Here is a 19814-nt window from a genome sequence, read left to right as displayed (position 1 = left end):
GGAAATACGAATGGCAAAGCACATATTTTCTGTAAAGTCCAATATGTGATTTCTATATCTAGGCACACACAGGTGTGTCACCCTACTGTCACAGTGACTCTGTAAATGAGTCTGACACATTGCAGAGACTTCCTGATCGCCTCACAGATGAGCTTTCTGGGTCCCACTGGGGGAGAAAGTAAATGCAGCTGATTGACTGTCTTTATAGAACAGTCTAGTAATTTAGGAAGAAAGCAAGCTGGCTGTGTTTGCTTGTGTAATGTGTCAGCATGCCTGCCAAAATGTGTTTTGGTTGTAAAACTGTTAGAAATCCTTGGGTAACCCATCACAGGACATGTGAGAGATTTGACAGATCATTGTTAGAAACAGGTAATCAGCCAGGCAGCAGAATACTGTGCAGCACTGAACAGAAGGTTAAAAAAAACCGTTTGTAAATTAGCAGGAGAAATGTTGGTGATAAAGAGTTAAGTGAGAAAAGCAGCAGAGTATCACATAAACAGTGTGTTGTCAATAATGGGAGGAGTGTCTCTCCGCACACGTAGAAGAGAGCTGGAGGGAGACCGATGAGAGTGACTGTGGAGGTTGCGGGGATTCAGTGTGTACACGTGTGTGTGTCCTTTTCTGTATTTTCCAAGTTTTAGAAAATAATCATTGTATATTTTATCAGAAAAACATATTTTTTAAAAACTATCAATAGTTACTGCTATCCAGGTTTATGCTTTTAAACCAAAAAATTATGTTCTGAAAGTGAAAAGTGTTCTTTCTAGGAAGCCTTGAATTGTACCATCTGTGATAAGCTCTCTCTCTCTGTTACAGAGCAGTACATCTCATTATAATGCTGGCACATGGGGCATCGTACAGGGACAGCTTCGGCCTCTGTTAGCCCCAAGAGTCTATACCCTCCCGATGGTGCGCTCCATAGGAAAAACCATGGTTCAAGGCAAAAACTATGGACCTCAAATTACTGTAAAGAGGATATCAACCAGGTTAGCATATGTGTGTATGTTTCACTAGCTAGCCAGCACTTTTTTAGATGAATGTGATTCCTGACTAATCTGTGAGCTCCCGCTTCCTGGGTTGTAAACTAAGAGAGTAACGGTGCTTACCTAGTTCCCAGTGTGGCCACAGTGGGCCTAGCCCGCTGCTCAGCTATTATTAAACTAGTGTGTTCATCCCCGATGGGAAGTTTGGGGGGAAGTGGTAGTTTGGGGGGAAGTTAGAGTTGTGTTTCATTCTGCTTTCCCTTTCTTTTTGAAGAGGGCGGAAGTGTAAGCCCATCTTTGTCCAAATAGCAAGACAAGTTGTTAAACTGAATGCATCAGACCTCCGTCTGCCCTCACGAGCGTGGAAGGTGAAGCTGGTTGGAGAAGGGGCTGATGACGCTGGGGGAGTGTTTGATGACACGATCACAGAGATGTGCCAGGTATATTCACGCGGTATCCCCTTGCTGAGTCATTTGTTCAGATGGTGGCTGTCCTACCATTTCCAGTGCCTACTGTCTCATACGTTCTTATGAATGTCGCAAGGGTGCATTTGTGAGCCTTACGTAAAAATCATGCTGTTAATGATAAATAAGTGAATTACAGCAAGGGTTTGAGGCATCTGTGTGAAGATACCTTACTGAGTAAATGTCAGTGCCTGACTCTACTAGTGACTCACAGTCCTGCTCTAATGCAGGCAGAAGAAATAGTAATGACACATATTTACATTTATGTAATGGACAAATCCAGGACCACCCATGTGCCCTGATTAATTCTGGTGCTTTTAGAATGAAGTAGAACTGTCAGGCTCTAGTGGAATTAGAAAAACAAATACTAAGAGTTTGGACGAGCTCTTATTTTGATATCTGAAGTGGCAAGTTTGCTTCCAGGTCAACTGTGACCCTTCCCTCTTTGCCTAGTAGCAGAATTTTTCTGATAAATTCTGTGACTAAAACAACTTTTAGCTAATATTCGCTGGGTCTGTTTGCTATTGAATATCACTGTACCCTGCTCAGAGATACCCCAGCTCCTGCCCTGGATTGACTTTCTTATCTCAGTTCTGCAAACTACAGGATATTTTCTCCATGGGGGGAATGTTTGTAATTTCATTTTAAGTTAAAACCACAAAAATTATAGAGACAGCTGGTTGGCTGGTTGTCACATAACATTATAAATTCCTCAAAATAATCTCTTTTCAGTATGATCTTTAATGTAATTAGTTGTTCTCTTGATGCATTTGATTGTCATTTCTCAAAAAACTGTTCTTTCTTTTACAGGAACTTGAAACTGGTATTGTTGACCTTCTTATACCCTCTCCCAATGCCACTGCAGAAGTGGGCTACAATCGGGATAGGTGAGGCAGTCATCGAGTGCCTTTTGACTATCTACAATAATAATGATAGCTCACTTATTGAGTGCTTACTGGGGGCCAGGCCCTGCTCGAAGTGCTCTTACATATTATCCCATTGAATCCTCATTAGAACCCAAAGGAGTGGGAACTATTATTACTCCCTTTTCACAGATAAGGAAACTGAAGCGCTTCTATCATGACTCTATTATGGAACCAACTCAATGATAATATTGAGGGGTAGGGGAAATCCAGACTTGATAAGGAAAACTGACTTATTTTCTGTTTCTGAAGGCCCACGTGGCCTCCCCACAAAGAATTTTCTGCATCAGAACTCATCAGGAAGATTTGATACGCTGTCAAATCACAGCACTTAGTATTAGCAGTTCTGTGTTATGCCTAAATTTCCCAAGCCTTAAATTTTGGATCCTGCTTCATGGACTTGTAAATGATAAAATGAAATGATTTTAGGAAATAGGGCGTCCTGAAGCAGGTAACTCAGGGACAAAAGGACCATTCAGTTGCTCTTTCACAGCTCTTCTGAAAATAATTAAAAATATGGTTCCTGTGCTGTCCAAAAGAGTAGCTACCAGGTACATGTGGCTGTTGGGCACTCAGAATGTGGTTAGAGTTGCTGGAGAACTCCATTAAATTTTATTTAATTAATTTGAGTAGCCACATATGGCAAATGACTATCGCATTGAACAGCACAGGTCTGGATTAATGCTGTAGCTGTCTGATAACTTATTTCCAATAGAAATGAGGTCAGTTTTATTTGAAGAATTTCCTTTAATTTTGCAGGTTTCTTTTTAACCCCTCCGCCTGCCTTGATGAACATTTAATGCAGTTTAAGTTCTTGGGCATTTTAATGGGGGTTGCCATTCGCACAAAGAAGCCTCTGGACCTCCACTTGGCCCCTCTGGTGTGGAAGCAGCTGTGCTGTGTCCCACTCACCCTGGAAGACCTGGAGGAGGTGGATCTGCTCTACGTGCAGACCCTCAACAGCATTCTTCACATTGAAGACAGTGGGATTACCGAGGACAGTTTCCATGAGGTGAATCTTGGCCAGTCCGTGTTCTGCTGGTATTGACCAGAATTTTGCTGTGGGAAACTCAGATCTGGTCTTCACCTTGCTGTTTGACTCACCTTGCTGTGAGCCCTAGTAGCTCACCCACAAAGGTTCAAAAGCCGCTCATGGGCAGAGTTGGCACCAGCACCCAGCTTCCGCTTCTTCCTCTTTGGTCTACTCTCTGCCTGCTAGAATGGACAAGCAAGGGAACCCAGTTGGAGAGGGAGGCCTGGGGCGACCAGAGTTCATCGAACCTGGTTTGAGGACAAAGAAATGGTTAACTATAGCCAGATGGGTCAGCACATTCCCTTCTGACCAAGTGGCATGATCAGCTACCTCGATTCCTCATTTTTAATCCTTAAAATTCTTTTTTTTTTTTTTTTAAGATTTATTTATTTATATGAGAGCTAGACGGGGAGATGGAGAGCAAACACCAGCAGCAGGGCTAGGAGAGGGAGAAAGAGAATCCCATGCAGACTTGGCACTCAGGGTGGAGCCTGATGCTGGGCTTGATCCTGTGGCCCTGAGCTCAAGACCAGAGCTAAAACCAAGAGTCAGATGCTTAACCAGCTGCTCCACCCTGTCCCTAGAAGTCTTAATGTTGTTACTGTTTTGCTATATTTGTGTGTAATGTACGGTATTTTTTTAGTAAAAATATTTTTTTTTCCTCTTCTTAGATGATTCCTCTTGATTCTTTTGTTGGCCAGAGTGCTGATGGCAAGATGGTTCCCATAATTCCTGGTGGAAATAGTATCCCACTGACATTTTCCAACAGGAAGGAGTATGTGGAGAGGGCCATTGAATATCGACTTCATGAGATGGACCGACAGGTGAGCTGAAACGTTGGGACATGCATATGAATGTTTACAGTTGTCTTCAAACAAGAGCTTACTGGTTACTGCTGAATTGGGGTATATGAACTACCATGTCAGTTAATTTGTATCTGCCTTTCAGCCCCTGTTCAGAGACTTTTCAGGCCTTACCTCCGGGTTTCCTGTCTCCTTACTCAAAGCCTTAGGACAGCTCTAAATTGGTCACTGGTTGGATTGAGGCCAGGCTGTCACCCAGGCCTTTACACCTGCCTTCTCACTCAGCCTTCATTTTGTTTGTCTTCATCTCTTATTGTCCCCAACCCAGGGTCTCCCACTCTACTTGGGTCAGTCAGGGCCCATGTGAATAAACCCCTCCCACTGGTCTTGCGATCCCATGTGAGTGCCTCTTTCCCAACTCCTGCTGCAGTCCCGTCAGGCCCCAGCTGGAAATGCCTCTCCTCCACAGACCAGCTTTCCTCCAGGTCCATAGCCGGTAGAAATCTTTTTTGTTACTTAGAAATTTCTCAAGATACCATAATACTTCTATGTTGTGGTCTAAGAACTAGACCACAGAGTTTGGATCTTGTTTCTTCAATTAGCTTGTAAGACTTTGAGTGAAGAATGCATTCTAGTATATATGTTACATACATGTGTGCTGCATATATTACATAAATATAGTGTGTGTGTGTGTGTGTGTATCTCCTAAATATTCTTGTTATGTGCTGACATTGTAGTAAGCATTTAATAATAAATGATGAGAATGTGGTGAGTGACCAAAGAAATGAACATTTTGTCCAAAAATGGGGTTTTGGCTATACAGTCCTTAAAAGCCACTTTATAGTACTTTATATGCAGAATGTGCTAGGGTCTTCTTGAGAGCTAGACTGAGGCTCGAAGGCTGTTGAAGTGTGTATGTTCTGTGCCTTTCCCTTCTGGTTCCTTCTTTGACTCTGGCTTTGGACCAAGTCCAGTCAGAAAACTGTTATCCCTTAGTGAGGGCAGGTTTTGTGGGCATGCTGTTCACACAGCCGGGGCTTAGGTTTTTGGCTCCAGTTCTTCAGAATTTTAATCCCCAGTGAGTATTTGGCTAAAAATACATTGAATACCTTCTGCATGCCAGGTGTGGGTCCAGGCTGCCTCGTGTGCAGTGTTTCCTGTAGTTACTCTGTGAGAAAAGGATTACTGTCACATTTCACAGATGAAAGTACTGAGGCAGAGAAGTGAAGTGATGTGCCCAAGGCGAAGTCAGGGTCCCAAACCAGGTTTAACTGTGGGGTCTAGGCTCTTCTGGGTCAGATTGCCCCTCCACTCTCTGCCAGTCATGCTCTGCTCAGCCCGTTGCTTTGTTCCTTTCTCAGCAAGGAGGCCTTTTTCCTCTTTCACGTCTTCCTCTTCTCTTACAACCCAGTGTTCTTCCCATAGCTGTCCCAATTTGTTCCCCGCCAAGCAGCCAGCCCCATACCTCAGCCTCATTTTTTTCTAGACAGCTTTTGGTTTGTATTCTACCAGGCACGACAGCTTGTTTTTGGGCAAACTTTGGCTGGGGTCTTCCTTTTAATACCCATACAGACGGTCCTCGCTGCCAGTCTTGTTCCCGAGCCCTGGGTGGGACGTCTTTGTACCAGTCCCAGCCCCAGGGCCTTCCCCAAGGTGTGGCTCCTGCTTGGGTCCTCCGGGTTTTTCCTTTTGCTAATTATCACTGGTGGTTCTGAGTTGGCCAAGAGTGAGGAAGTGTTTATGAACAAATCTTGACAGCAGTGAATGAGTCTGTGTGTAGGGTGTGCGTTGCTGTGCGACCTTGGGGTGTTTTTGAAACAGACTGTTGTGGGTAGCCCCTCCAGCCCCCCTCAGCACTCCGCAGCTGACCTGCTCTCCGCACCGTGCTGGGAGTGAACAGCAGCAGTAGGGCACACAGACATGCATCGAGAATTCTCATCATAGTCGTGTGAGCAGCAGTTGTTTTCCTCATTTCTCAGATGAGAAAATTAAAGTAAAAGAGACGGAGCTGGGATTCAGACCCCGAAGTCTCCTAATGAAATGTTCTGTCCTTCCTACTGCCTGCTTCCAGAAGGCCTTGCTAGTTTAATTTTCTTCTTTGTACTTTTCTAACTACTTCTTTTTTTTTTTTTTACAATGAGCACAAATAAGTTTTACCAGAAGGATATCACTCTTCCAAAGAAAAATATGAGTGCAAGAAACAGTAGAAGGTAGACACATCCTCTAGGAGCGTCTTACCCTAACGAGAGACAGAGTAGCCCTCAGGGCCCAATGTAACTGCACAGCCATGCGTGCTGAGGGGTAGGAGTGAGTGCAGTTGGCACCAGGGTTGGGGGCGCTTAGGGCGGCGGGCTGAGTTTTGTGGGGGGCAGAAGGCAAGCTCCTCAATTGACTTGACCTGGGACCGGAAGGAGTGTAGAAGTCCCACAGGCAGGGAGGAGCTCGGACAGAGGGTTGGCGGCCGGGGGAGTGGGCCATGTGCGCCTTGGGTCCGGGGGACAGGTCGAGGGTTTGGGGGGCGGAGGAGCAGGTGGGAGGTGCCCCGTCTGCAGACGCGTGTCTGATGCACAGCTCTCCTGGGAGCAGGTGGCGGCCGTCCGAGAAGGGATGTCCTGGATCGTTCCGGTGCCACTGCTGTCACTCCTCACGGCCAAGCAGCTGGAGCAGATGGTGTGTGGGATGCCCGAGATCTCCGTGGAGGTCCTGAAGAAGGTGGTGCGCTACCGGGAGGTGGACGAGCAGCATCAGCTGGTGCAGTGGTTCTGGCGCACACTGGAGGACTTCTCCAACGAGGAGCGCGTGCTCTTCATGAGATTCGTGTCTGGAAGGTCTCGCCTCCCGGCCAACACTGCGGACATCTCTCAGAGGTTTCAGATCATGAAGGTCGATCGGGTAAGTAAGCTGTGCTGCCATCCCTCCCCGTCCTGTCTCCCACTGCTTCCGCGCTGCTCGCCAGCTAGAAAAGCCGCACAGTGACCCTCGGGTAGGCCTGCCAGTTCAGGCTTAGTGTTTGAGGTTTCCTAATTGAAAGAAAATCAAGCAGAAAAGCTTGTTCAGAAACGTAATGTAACTTGAGTGAAAAAAAGCCCTACCACCAGCAACCTTTGAGGAAATCCTCCAGCAGCTTCCTGCATGAAAGCTCAGCTTACCAGAGGGCTTGTCCTGCTGCCTCTGCCTCTGCCTCTTACTTCCTATGCCTTTTCGTGTGACTTGTGCACTCAGATGTGGTCTGGTGTGCTTCCACGAAGACCCTAAGCTTGAACATGGTGCGTGTGCCCCGTGGCTGCTTGTGCAGGCAGGGCGGCTTCTTTGCAGCCTGATGAAAAGCTCCAGCTGCAGAGCCCCAGCCCAGCTGCCATGTTGACAGATGGCTGAGGAATAAAAGAGCTTAGAACCTGAAATGCACACTGCTGCCAGAGTCCTCTTTCTCATGCACCCATCTGACCATGTCACTCTCCTTTCAGACCAGGAGAGGGCCCCCTGCATTGATTTCAGAATAAATGCCAACTGCTTCAGTGGCCTTAAATGTCTCCATGGTCTGGCCTCTGCCGCAGCTTTGCTATAGCACCTCTTAACACATACCGTATCCTGGCCAGAACAGACTGCTTACCTTTTTTTCCCAACACACCACACTGTTTCTAAACTTCTGTGCCTTTGTGTAGGCTCTTCCCTCTGCTTTAGTAAGTTCTCCTTCACACTCCTTCCCATCTGTGTCTGGCAAGTGCATACTCATCCTTGAGGCCCAACAGCAATGTCATCTCCTCCAGGAAGCCCTCATGGATGCTTTCCTGCTGCCCCTGACCATTTCAGAGGGCAGGCTTAGATCTCCTAACGTCCACTTCCAGGACACGTGGTACATCCCTTGAACTCAGCATTAAGTTAGAAGTGTTTGTGTTCTATCTCTTTCCTTCCCCAACCGCCCAAGAGCTGGACAGTCCTCTGAGCAGGGCCCATCATGTTTATTCTGGAAACAGTAAGAAAAGTAGTTCCTCTTCGCACAAGGACCCTTCCTGCCAGTTTCAGTGTCTGCCTTTCTGGTGTTTTTCCAGTAGCTATTCCTGGAGGTTGCTGCAGCCAGAGCCATCCCTCCCCCGCTGCCTCCTGAAGCTGCCCGCCTGGGCTCCACTCCTGGGCTAGACTTGCTGGAGAGGCCACGCACAGGAAGGGCTATGAAAAGAGCCTTTCCATAAATTTTCTACATGACTTGCCAGAAACTATCAGTTGTAAATCTGTTTTGTTGCTTCAGAGAGAGGTGGGTGGAGGCAATGGTTTGCTTCTATTCAGCTCTGGAAAAAATCCTTGCCTTCTGTCTGTCCCAGGCTACCCCTGCCATCCCAGGAGTTAATCCACCCCTAATCCCCTGCCTGAGGTTTTTCAGCCGCAGAAAACTGACCACAGTGGGTCTCTCCCTTGTGACTTTTAGACCATTGCTCCTCCTTCCAAATCAGAGGCACCTGTTCACATTGCCCTTCAGTGTCTTTGCTGGTTATGGTTTTCCTACATTTGAGCTTTTTGTGTCCTCACTGGCTCCGACCCAGAGAGGCTTCTAGGCCCTCCAGGCCCTCCATCTCCCACCTCTCTGGAATGTGCTAACCAGGTGTAGGGCTCCAAGGAGGAAGGGGGGAGGGCTGGTTCAAGGAGTTGAGAGGAAAAAAAAGGGCAAGTCCCTTTTTAAAACCTATCTTCAGATATAAAAATGTACTATCCTTTCTGTCGGTACAGAGTGTGGGAGTTCATGGAGTTTTCAGGGAAGACCAGAGAGCATATGCCCTCTGCTGCGGCAGCTGCCCTTCCACCTGCCACCTCTGTGGATACCTGAGTTTGTGTGCTGTGTTTAGCTCAGTCTGTCCCGAGCACTTTTCTGTTCCTTTCTTTCTTTTTTTTTTTTTTTTTAAGATTTAGTTTATTTATTTGACAGACAGAGGTCACAAGTAGGCAGAGAAGCAGGCAGGGGTGGGGAGGGAAGCAGGCTTCCTGCTGAGCAGAGAGCCCGATGGGGGCTCGATCCCAGGACCCTGAGATCATGACCTGAGTCGAAGGCAGAAGCTTAATGCCCTGAGCCACCCAGGCACCCACGCTTTTCTGTTCTGCTGCGAGTCATCATGATTATCATTTTAAATGACTGCATGACTGTGCATTTAATGGACAGACTAGGATTGAATTCACTGCTCCTTCCTTGTGTGAGCTGTGTGTGGCAGCCAGGGTAGGCGAAGGATGCAGAAGGCCCGCTAGGAGGGACAGGGGAAGGGTGGAGGCATGCAGGGGTGCCCTTCCAGGTGTTCTTTCCGTTTTGCTGGCAGTTGGGGGCTCCATGCAGCAGCTCCGGGTCCGCACCCTCCTGGTGAAAGGGAGTGAGATCCATTGGCGGTCCCGTGGCAGGCCCTGTGCAAAGCCTGTTCTCCCACCAGAGCTTGCTCGCACTTTGCAGATGGGGCCATGGGGGTGGTGAGGAGAGGAAGGAAGCATGGTCACCAGAAGCCTCCATGGCTGGGGACACCAGAGCCCACGTTCCTTCCACCAGTGTCTCCTTCCCCTCAAGGCGGCCCTGCACTCGGGTCCGTGGAGCCCATCTGGAAGGCTGGGAGAAGTGCTCCTCCTGATTTGGGGACAGTAGTAACTTACGGGTCCCCCCCAACCCTGGGACCCCCGATGCTGCTGTCACAGCTCTGGCTCTCTCTCCACAGCCTTACGACAGTCTGCCTACCTCACAGACCTGCTTCTTCCAGCTGCGGCTGCCCCCCTACTCGAGCCAGCTGGTCATGGCCGAGCGCCTGCGCTACGCCATCAACAACTGCCGCTCCATCGACATGGACAACTACATGCTCTCGCGGAACGTGGACAATGCCGAGGGCTCAGACACCGACTATTGACCGCGGGGGCCGCCGCCCCCCACTGCTCAGCAATGCTCACTTCCAGTTTCATGTGGACACACTTTTATGGTAACTACATAGATGTTTAGGAACATAAACCGACATTATAAACAGTGGCCACATTTAGTTTCTCTAAATGTAACAAAGAAATTAGATGTTTTTATTTTTCTGTGATTGTACAAAAAAAAAAGACGAAGTGCTCTCAGTCAGGTTTTTCCCTCCATATTTTTGGTCACTTTTGATAAGTTTGCATGGAACCATTTTGGTGCATTTTTAGTTGGGAATGGTACATTTTGTAAACCCACCCAGTGAACATGAAATTGTACATTGTGTATAATTGTTCATTAGAAAGGACAGTTTTACATGAATATTCATATATTTATTTTGTTTTAATTTGAATTGCCTGTGCAGGGTTCCTTATGCAGAGAAATAAAGCCAATTCAGGAACCAGAGCGTGGGCTGCTTTTCTTAACTCCAGTGGAGTTTCTGACTAAGAAGGAATGAGCTTTCGAGCTAGTCTCACTGATGGCGTTTGGCCCATCAGAAGCACTCCTTCACACTGAGAGTGAGCTGTGCTTGTCTCGAGATGACAGAGCAGCTCGAGTGGGAGCTGGGAGCGGGAGGCCCCTCCTTTCATTTATTCTGTCATCCTGGGTGTCCTACTTCGTTCCCTCACCCCAGGGCCCTTGCATCAGCCCCGTGCCCCACCCCTCAGTGACCCCTTCCTCCTCCTCTGCAGCTGGGTTTAGAGTGTAACTGGATAGTGAGAGCCTGTCCTGAGTGGCCCCAGGATACCTAGTATGGGGTGCAGCCCCACTGGGCCACGAGGAGGCTAACCAGAGGAGCGGGATTCCAGCGCTGCGCGTGACGAGCCAGTGGTGGGCTTCAGGAGGAGGGCGGTTGACAGTAGCATGTCTCTGCAGGAGGGCACAGGGGTGCAGCAGGGACCACCGTTGCAGGTAGGCATTCAGCATGTACAAATGGGCAACCACGAGAACAAGTGAGTGAATGTGCGAATTAATAGAACCAGTGTGTGGCTTTCGTAGCCTTGAATGGTGGTTGGTGCAGAGTTGTTCGGGGGTTGGGGAGGGGTCACACTCTTGGTGCTTGAACCTGGGACTTGAGGGCCCTGGCCAATGTGCCTGTTGTCAGGCGTGTCAGAGTGAGTGTGTGGTTCTGGAAGAAAGGGCCATCGTGAAAGTAGCTGTGAAGATGGTGGCTGCTGGGAGCGGGAACAGGAAGAGAGCAAGGCGTTTGAGCCATGCGTCTTGGTCTACAGCCAGTTCCCACCACAGGCTGCTGCTTCCCGTGTGCTTCAGGGCCGGGGTCAGCCTGGCAGCCCACTCAAACGACGGGCCTGGCACAGGTGTTTATTTTCCCTGGTTCATTTTCAGCCCCTCTGTGGAGGTTTGGGCAGTTTTTTTGTTTGCTGGATCATTCAGTTAAATACTTGCAATGTTTATGACCCTCAAAGAACTCCAAGAAAACTTGGACCCCCCCCCCCACCTTAAAAAAAAAAAGGAACAGCTTTGTTCTGGGCCTCCCTGTTTTGTGGCCTTTGCCCAGCACTGCCAGTCAGATGAAACGCGTATCTGGTGCATTTAGTTTTAGCAAAAAGCATGTTAGGCATGGAATCCTAGAGCTAGAGGAACCCTAGAGCCAAGGTGTCAGGTGACCTCTCCTCTTTCAGACCATGAATCTGAGGTCAGGAGAGGGCAAGTGCTGGATCAGGGGCGTGTACAGGCTAGAGCTAGGAGCCCTGGCTTCCTGTCCACCCGCCTGCTGACAACAGTAGTCCCAAGGGAACTTAGTGCCCCTCCAAATATTCAGCCTGAAAAGAAACGGGCCAGTGTGTCCCTGTAAGACAAGCCTTATGGCACCGTGTCCCCCCAGCAGGCTCTGCCTCCCAAGTAGTGACCCAGAGCCCCTGACCTGGGAGCTTGTGGTACAGAGCTTCTTGCGCAGGCTCCCCAGCGCAGTGTGGTGCCTGCTGTCCGCCTTCCACCTGGGAGCACTGTCCCGCCCTGGTGCTGAGGTTCCGCACCTGCTCCCAGCCCTTCCTCTCTGTGGCCACTGGCTGCCTTGGCCAGACAGAGAGTGAAAGGAGCATTCGGGAGCTGGGAAAGTTCATAGACTGAATAGAGGCTGCGAGGACAGAGTAACGTCCAAGCCATTCGCCAGTGGCTTTGGAACACAGACTCCCATCTGCCCTGGCTTCCCCAGGCCTCAGACTTTCTGACTCTGCCTTTACTGCACTGTGCCTGCGGAAAGGAACACCCCACCCACAGTTAGACCCTGTGGGAGCTGGGATCAGTCCTCCATTGAGTGTACCTGGATCACCCCCATACGGACCCAGCTTGCTTCTTCCCAGTACTTAGGCCTGTGGGTTCTGCCAGGCACTTGGCTTTTCTAGGCCCCCATGGATGTGTGGACCCCTTTTCCTTACCCCAGCCTTTCAGTCACTGCATATTTATACATCATCTTACCAGAGTGTTACAGAGAGGTCCTGTTTTAGTGATAAACTAAGGATGTGAGAGGTCATAACCCGTCAGAAGTGATGGATGGCAGAGCTGCAGAGCACTCAACACTCCCTTCAAACCCAGATGAATGAGTCAATGGATTCATGAAGCACGGGACACCCCTTGATCTCCTCGGATCCGAGAGAAGACTTCGAGCATGGGCTCTGTGTTCTGTCCAGGGCTCTGCTCGGTGCCCAGTGATGTGAACAGCACCTGTCAGAAGGTGGAGTGGAGAGCCCTGGGTCTCATCAGGGCCCGCCTTCTGGGTGTACCTTGGATGGCCCTTGGCTCAGGGACCCAAAGCACCCCGGAGGGAGCGGGGCTGGATTCAAGCTCTAGAAACAGTGCTGGGTGGGCTATCAGCGCCGCTTTAGGTCTGTGATAGCTAGAGCCTCCGTATGTGGGGGGTTACTGGAAGCCAGAGGCTTCACCAGGGAAGTTAGCCCTCATTTATAAAAAAGAGCTTCCATGAGGAAAGGGAAAGGGGTCTCAGGTTACCCTATTTGAGCAGAACTTGCAATGACTAAGGCTTTAGAAACACGACATTGTTAATCCTTAAAAGAACCCTGTAAGCAAGATTCTCCAGCAATCCCAATACACGGATTTAAAAGCTGAGGTTTGGAGAGGACTGACTGGCTCTCAATCAGAGGAGAGTCAGAAACTAGGGTTCTGTTGTCCCCCAGACTATACCATCAACTCAGGGCAAACAGGATCTGCTGGGAATTCAGACTTATCAGAAATAATGAAAGCAAAGCCCTGGGGTTTAAGTGATGCTGTTTTAAATAAATATTTATCCCCCTGGAAGCCTAAGCTTTCTTCCAACATTGTTTGCAGTACTAGTAGGGGCAAAAATAAAATTCCTGCAAGGCCTCTTTCCTGAGTCCAGAACTATGGTGGGTAAACTGGAAAATCACCCAGAGAAAGTGGGTGTCCTCCCATTCCACTGCAGCTGGTGGCCTGAGGGGGCTGGCTCTCCCCACACAGGGATGAGAAGGGATTATGCCAGGCCAGGCCTCAGTGCCAACACCCACCTGCTTCTGGGCCGAGCACTGGCCCAACAAAAGGGTCCAGGGCCACAAGTGAAGCCTCCAACAGGCCCTGGAGGGGTTGGGGTGGGTTGGGCTGCTGCTTGCCCCCCCCCCCCGCCCCCACAGATTCTGCCTGGAGAAATTTCAGCTCCTCTGGCCTTCCCCTGGCAGCCACCCACATGCCTAGTTCTCTGATATTTCCTGCTCCCCTTTCCTCCTCACTAACCCTGCTCCAGCCATACTGATCTCCTGGCCTCCCCTAACTCACCATGCTCCTGCTTGGAGCCTTTGCATGAGCTATTATTCCCTGCACCTGGACTGTTTTCCTGCCAGATGCCGCTCAGCTCCCTCCCTCACTTCATGTGGTGAGGCACACTGATTAACCCCTTTTAGGTTCCTTTCCCCTCCCCAAACCTTCACCGGCAATTGCCAGTTAGCCCCTTACCTGGTGCTTCCTGCACCAACCCCCAACCCCCGCCATCCCCATATACCAATAATTTGCTGTCTCTTCTCCTACCACGAAATTGGAGAATTTTTTTTTTTTTCCTTGCTGGCTTCCCAGTATTGGGCAACCGGTGAGTAGGATCCAGATCCCTTTTCCCAGACAAGAAACACCTGTCTCAGGTGACTTAAGGGTCCCAGCTGGCGATGGGCGGAGCTGGGGCTGGGGCTGGAGCTGGAGCACGGCCCACGGCCCACCATCCCACCATCCCGCTACGCTCCCTGCTTTCCCTTCTTAAGTTTTCACCGAGTACCTGGGACCGGAAGTTCTGCTGGGTGGCCGGGAGCCTATACTTTGGTGACTATCGGTGGGACATCAGTGACTAAAGCTCCGAAATTGAAGTCCTGGAATGTGCCCACGTTGAGCAAATCCAGCAGGTAAAAATCTAACTTTGCGCTTCTCGCGGTTTCATTATCAAAGGACTTAACCAGGCTGCTGCTTTTGTTTTCTAATCTTTACTTCGGGTTTTTCAATTGTTTTCTTCTGCCTTTGTGATACGAGAACGGTAGAAAATTAGAACTATGGGGTTTATGTTAAGAATCACATCCAACAGCGAATTTCCTAGAATCGTGTACGGGCTGGCTCGGGCGCCAAGCCAAGGCGCGGATGGCAAGGCTGCGGTGGCGGGCTCGGCGGCTGTCTCCGGCCGTGAACCCCGGCTTTCCCCCTCCTCCCGCCCACCGGTACAGCGGGGGAACACCCGCGGCCGCAGGCTGAGCGTGCGGCACGCGACCAGCAGCCGGAGTCGCCTCCCCCGCCCCCCTTCTGCCCCCACGGCGCCTGCGCCCGCGCCCTACCGGGTGGCCACGCCTACGCATGGCGGTTACTTGGGCCACAGACAGCGGTCACAGTCGCGGGGGACGCTGTGAGCCCCTCGCCTGCTGTGGACTTCGAGTGGCGATAGGCCCGGGGCGGAAGGGCGTCGGGACAGATGCTGGTGTTTAGTGAGGGCTACCCGAGTGTTTTCCCAGCATCCGGTTACTCTCGCACTCCTGTGCGTAAAACCGTAATGTGAGGTAGGCATCAACGTCCCCATTTTGCAGACAGGGAAACTGAGGTTCAGCGATGTGGCGACAGTCTGAGAAGTGCTGGGGCTAGGGGTTGGAAACCAGGTCGCTCTTTCTGCTCGGGGCCCTTGCCCGGGTGTCCTGTCCCGACATGGTCAGCCTAGCGCGGCAGCAGCTTGCGAAGAGCCATGCCCGACGCGCTGGGGCGCTGGTCGGGGATCATGGCTGCGCTGTGCTCGGCACGCAGCGCCAGGCGCGGGCACGCGGCGCGCAAGCGGTGCAGGCCGGCCGCGCTCACGTTGCGGCAGAAGTCCACGTGCAGCGTCTGCAGCGCGCGCCCGTGCGTCGCCACGGCAGCCAGCGTTAGGTTGGTGACGCGCGCGCAGTTCTCCAGGCGCAGCGCGCGCAGGCGCGGGCAGCAGCGCAGGAGGCGCGCCAGGCAGTCGTCGGTGACGTGGCCGCAGCCTGAAAGCGTGACGGACGCCAGGTTGGGGCACCTGCGGAGAGATCGCGGTGGCCCGCGGTGGGGGCCGATGGCGGGTACGGTTGGCATCCGCCCCGCCCTGGAGCTCCGGGGTCCGGGAGCTCCCTAACTGCCCTGGGACTCGTGGCACGACTCCGTTTACAGTGGGCAACGAAGTGAAACGGACTTAACCAGCTGAAGAAACTTGCCTGCGATGACGCGGCCTGGATCTGAACCGGGGTTTCTGTCCCCTTTCCCCTACTCTTTCTGCCTCTCCACCAGACCTCAATCTGCGTGGGCTTTTAGCTTCCTGAGCCGCCACTGGTCCTGCTGTGGGCAGATGGGGTGCAGGGTCCGGGAGGACAACTCTAGGTGTTCTTGGTTCTCTCCGGGCCTGTTGCTTTGCGGGGTGGGGGTGCGGGAAAAGATGCGTGGTGACCACTCCAGGCTGGCTTCAAGCTGAGGCCCTGAAGCTCCTGGCAGGATGGTCAGTCAGATGGGAGCAAGGGTTTCTTATGGGGTGGCTTAGGGACAGTCCCTCGAGGCTGGGGTCAGGGCACAGCTCTGAGTATGCCTGGCTCTGGGTTCTAGAGCTCTGTGTTTCTCTGCTCAGTTAACTGGGACAGTTCTTGCCGTCTGGGATGCCAGCCTAGAAGAGGTCAAGTAGACAGTAGCTAGAACCGGGTCTGAGATGGGTACAGTCAGGCTACTTGTAAAAAGATCTTGCGCAAAGTTGAATTTGGCTTATTTTGGTGTGACCTCGGCTAAGTCACTCCCTGAGCTTTAGTTTCCTGATGTGAGTGTATGGGTGCACAGCAGGGAGGGAATGATGCCTACCAGTGGGGTTGTAGTGAAGGTCAAAATTTGGGGTGTAAAGAGCCTGGACAGGACCTTCTGTAGGCAACTGTAACTCACTTTTCCTGGGAGCACACCGGATGAGATTGCTTGCGGTCAAGAGGGGCCTGTCTTGTGGGCAGGGCCCTTGGTTCTCTGTAGCCAGAGGGAGCCGTCAGCTTCCTCCTTAACCCCTTGACTGCACCTGCCTGGGCTAGCCCAGCTCTTTCGTGCTGGGGGAAGGGGTACCTTTCACACAGCCCATCCCATCTTCCCAGTTCTTAAGTTCATATGGTGTCTTCAGTCTTCATATCAAATCCTTTGCACTTTGTTTTATGAATGAAGAAACTGGCTCGGAGGGCTCAGGTGACCGGCCTGTGCCTTATTTGCTCTGTGACCCAGGACAAATGTCTGGACTGTGCTAGTCCTCATTTATCAAGTGGGAGAAATTGTTAGCTCTAGGGTGGTTATGACGATTAGGCCTTTGATGTTGAGTGGTCCCTTTTTGTTCTAAGAACCTTTAGAATAATCCCTGATGTAGAACAAGCCAGAGAAAGAGCCGACTCCTTCCCTGCCATCCTTTGCTGTCTCCTGTCCTGCCGTCAAGAGCTGATGGCTAAAAGAACCAGATTTCATGGATGTTATCAGTACCTACTGTGGGCCAGTGCTACTGTGTCATTTAATCCTCTTAGTCTGTGAGATAGGTGATTCATCCTATTTTACAGATGAAGAAATTAGGTCAGATTTAAATATTTGGTCTGGGTCCCATAGTTGGACAGTAGTAGAACTGGGAGACTTGGCACAGAACCCTTACCACCAAGCGCTTTGTTCTTTTTGTGACACTCGGGCCCTTGCTGCACCCAGATGGTGACATGAGAGGACCACTCCACACTTGCTGATGTGGGAAATTAAATTCTCTTGCAGCAGGAATAATAGAACAACTTCAGAGCAGGCTGCCCCTCCCACCTAGATCACTCCAGTCTGATTCAGGGGCCTTGTTAAACCCATCAGAATGGCCTCATCCAGGCAGGGCCCAACCAAGTCCATCTTGTTTTCTTCTGACTGCCTTTTAAAAAAAAAAAAAAGGCAGGCCACCACTCTGTTTCCTTCCATGCCTGTCTCACTGCCAGCAAACAGCAGCTATTAAACCAAGGTGGCAGCAAGCTGACTGGACCTGGTTTGTTAGTAATCAAGAGGTGCTTTTCTTCAAAGGCAGGACAGGAGTGGTCAGTTGAGGCTCTCTGAGAGGCTGGCAGCAGAAGTCTGCCTTCATGGGCTGTCCTAGGCAGGAGGCCGGGACCATGGGGGTCCCTGTGGCTCAGCCTCTCTACCCGTGGTAGAGCTGACCGATCAAACACAGGATGTATTTGGGACACACTTAGGCCAAAAAATTGTCTGTTCAAAATTCAAATTTAACTGGATGTCTTGAGTTTCTATTTTCTAAAATCTGGCAGTCCTAGACTGGGTAAATCACATGATCTCTCAAAACTTTGATTTGCTCATTTGAAAAAAATAGGCTAAAACACCCTCCCTTACGGGTATGTTGAGATTAGTAATATTCTAATGACGAAACCATTCTTAAATATCACCACCACTTCTCCTGGAGTCTGGCTTGGTGCAGCTAACCCAGCGCACCCTAGTTGTCCTTCCTTAGCTGTGTTCCACAAGTCCTGGAGTTTGTTTGCTAGGGGAAGAGAGGAGGGGTAAGCTGATTGCTGAATCTAGGAACCTTTCCCAGGGCCTGACCTTGAAAATCTATGCTCAGCTGGACCCTCTGAGCTCTTAATGGCTGCTAGGGAGGACAGCTGCCCGAAGGACAGTGACAGCTGAAGCCCAGTCTTCCATTGGCAGCAGAAGCAGCTCCAGGATCTGGGAGGCTAAGAGGAGAAAGACTCCCCGCCTGTGACTGTATGCCTTCTCTCGGGACTGTGCTGGGGACAGGCCGGGACTGTCTGCCTTGGGCCTAGTTTGAGGCTTCCCAGTATGGAGGGATCTTGGTCTTGTAATTTGCTCCCCCCACCACCACCCCGCCCCCGCCAAGCTTCCTAGAGCTGTAGGAGCCAGACTCTGCAAAGCCAGCGCTGCTCAGGAGGTGGCCTACCTGTCGCACACCTGGAAGAGGAAATCATTGACCAGGCTCTCGTGGCGGCTGCAGATGCTCCTCTGGAAGGCGCTCTTGAGCCAATCTTCAATGCTGCACACTTGTACGCGGCTCGAGTACCAGCAGATGGACAGGCTCCTGAGGGCCGGGCTCAGGAGGAAGTTGTCCTTCTTGAGTTCCATGAGGGAACGAAAGTGCAGCAGAGGCCAGAGTGCAGGGTCCTCAAACACGTCCTGGAGCTGGGGGCAGGTCCTGGCCAGGCTCTTCCTGCTGTCCTTGTCCAGGAAGGAGAAGAGGTGCAGCAGGCACTCCCGGTTGAGCTGGGTGATGTGCATGGTGGGCAGGGAACACGCTGAGTGTGGCGGGAGCCCGGGGACCTGACCTACCTCCTCCTCCTCCCGGGCTCTGGGCTGGTGGACATATATGGTTGAGGAATGGTGTTTATTTTTGGCTAACAACTGGTGCTGAAGCTCTGAGAGCCCGGCGGGAGGTGGGGGCAGGATCCAGACATACGTGCAGCAGTCTGTGCTTCGGCTTAGGTTCAGAGGAAGTGAAAATCCTGGCAGAAAAGCAGCCTCTTGAAGCTAAATAGCTTCCTTAAAAGGGAGTTCTTTTCTTTGAGTTGACAGTGGTGCTTAGCAGAGCACTCTTTTGGCTTTTCCCAAGGCATTTTCGTTGAAGGTGGCTGGCCCGACCACCTGTCTGGGCCTGCAGTCTGCTCACTGGGAGGGACCTTGGTTATAAATTGGACCTGTTCCCATTCTCTAGTGGATCGTGTGAGTCTTCTGCTCCACTCCTAGTCGGAGTTGTCTATAGGAGCGAAGAGTGCCAGTTTTGTGTTCGAAGCTGTAAGTTGAAGCCCTGGGTAAGCCCCATTCCCTGTGACTTTGCTCAGTGGTGATGGTTTGCAGGCTGGGCCCAACCACCTTCAGGCCCCGCCGCCCTCCACCAAGCACAGGGATTCCCTGGGCGTCCCAGCTGGCTCTGTTTTTACCCTGAGTCGTTGCACAAAGATTGATCTTAAGTAGCTTAGCTCTCCGAGGTTCTTCTGTGTGTATGTGCGTGACATTTTAAGCTTAAGTTTACTTGGCTTTACATCTTAACATTTTCCCAGTTACTTGCCCTGCTGTAGCTCATTTATATTTCCAGAAATGGCAGCATGAATGAGAGCACTCTTAGTACAAAACTACTCGAAACAGTTTTAGGTTAAAGTGTTTTAGTCTCAGCTTTCTCTTAAGCCAGCCAGACACTGCCCTCTTGGTAGAAGCCTTCAGTCTGCTCACT

General features: G+C 50.8%; 2 protein-coding genes across 2 annotated transcripts in view; one reads left to right on the top strand and one right to left on the bottom strand.

Moving 5' to 3' along the window:
• The window catches only part of HERC1 (HECT and RLD domain containing E3 ubiquitin protein ligase family member 1), a 187286-nt gene extending 176758 nt beyond the window's left edge, over window positions 1-10528 (top strand). Inside the window, exons 72-78 of the mRNA XM_059372224.1 lie at window positions 817-986; window positions 1258-1423; window positions 2258-2334; window positions 3130-3382; window positions 4075-4227; window positions 6793-7098; window positions 9891-10528. Of these exons, the coding sequence (XP_059228207.1) occupies window positions 817-986; window positions 1258-1423; window positions 2258-2334; window positions 3130-3382; window positions 4075-4227; window positions 6793-7098; window positions 9891-10076 (1311 nt within the window). The 3' untranslated portion in view covers window positions 10077-10528. The remainder of the gene's footprint in view (window positions 1-816; window positions 987-1257; window positions 1424-2257; window positions 2335-3129; window positions 3383-4074; window positions 4228-6792; window positions 7099-9890) is intronic.
• A 4763-nt stretch (window positions 10529-15291) lies between these two features.
• FBXL22 (F-box and leucine rich repeat protein 22) lies at window positions 15292-19814 on the bottom strand. Its single transcript, XM_059372223.1, has 2 exons — window positions 18531-19814; window positions 15292-15629 (listed from the first exon to the last, which is right to left on the bottom strand). Exons 1-2 carry the CDS (start codon window positions 18863-18865, stop codon window positions 15293-15295), a joined length of 672 nt encoding a protein of 223 aa, XP_059228206.1. The 5' UTR covers window positions 18866-19814; the 3' UTR covers window position 15292.

The sequence above is a fragment of the Mustela nigripes genome, chromosome 13 (genome assembly GCF_022355385.1).
Source record: "Mustela nigripes isolate SB6536 chromosome 13, MUSNIG.SB6536, whole genome shotgun sequence".
Classification (NCBI taxonomy): Eukaryota; Metazoa; Chordata; class Mammalia; order Carnivora; family Mustelidae; genus Mustela; species Mustela nigripes.
This window is presented reverse-complemented; position numbering and strand designations above follow the sequence as displayed.

Coding starts and splice junctions, on each gene's coding strand:
- FBXL22 (XM_059372223.1), bottom strand. CDS start 18,865: ATGCACATCACCCAGCTCAACCGGGAGTGCCTGCTGCACCTCTTCTCC. Junction 15,630..18,530: donor CTCTTCCAGGTGTGCGACAG/GTAGGCCACCTC, acceptor ATCTCTCCGCAG/GTGCCCCAACCTGGCGTCCG.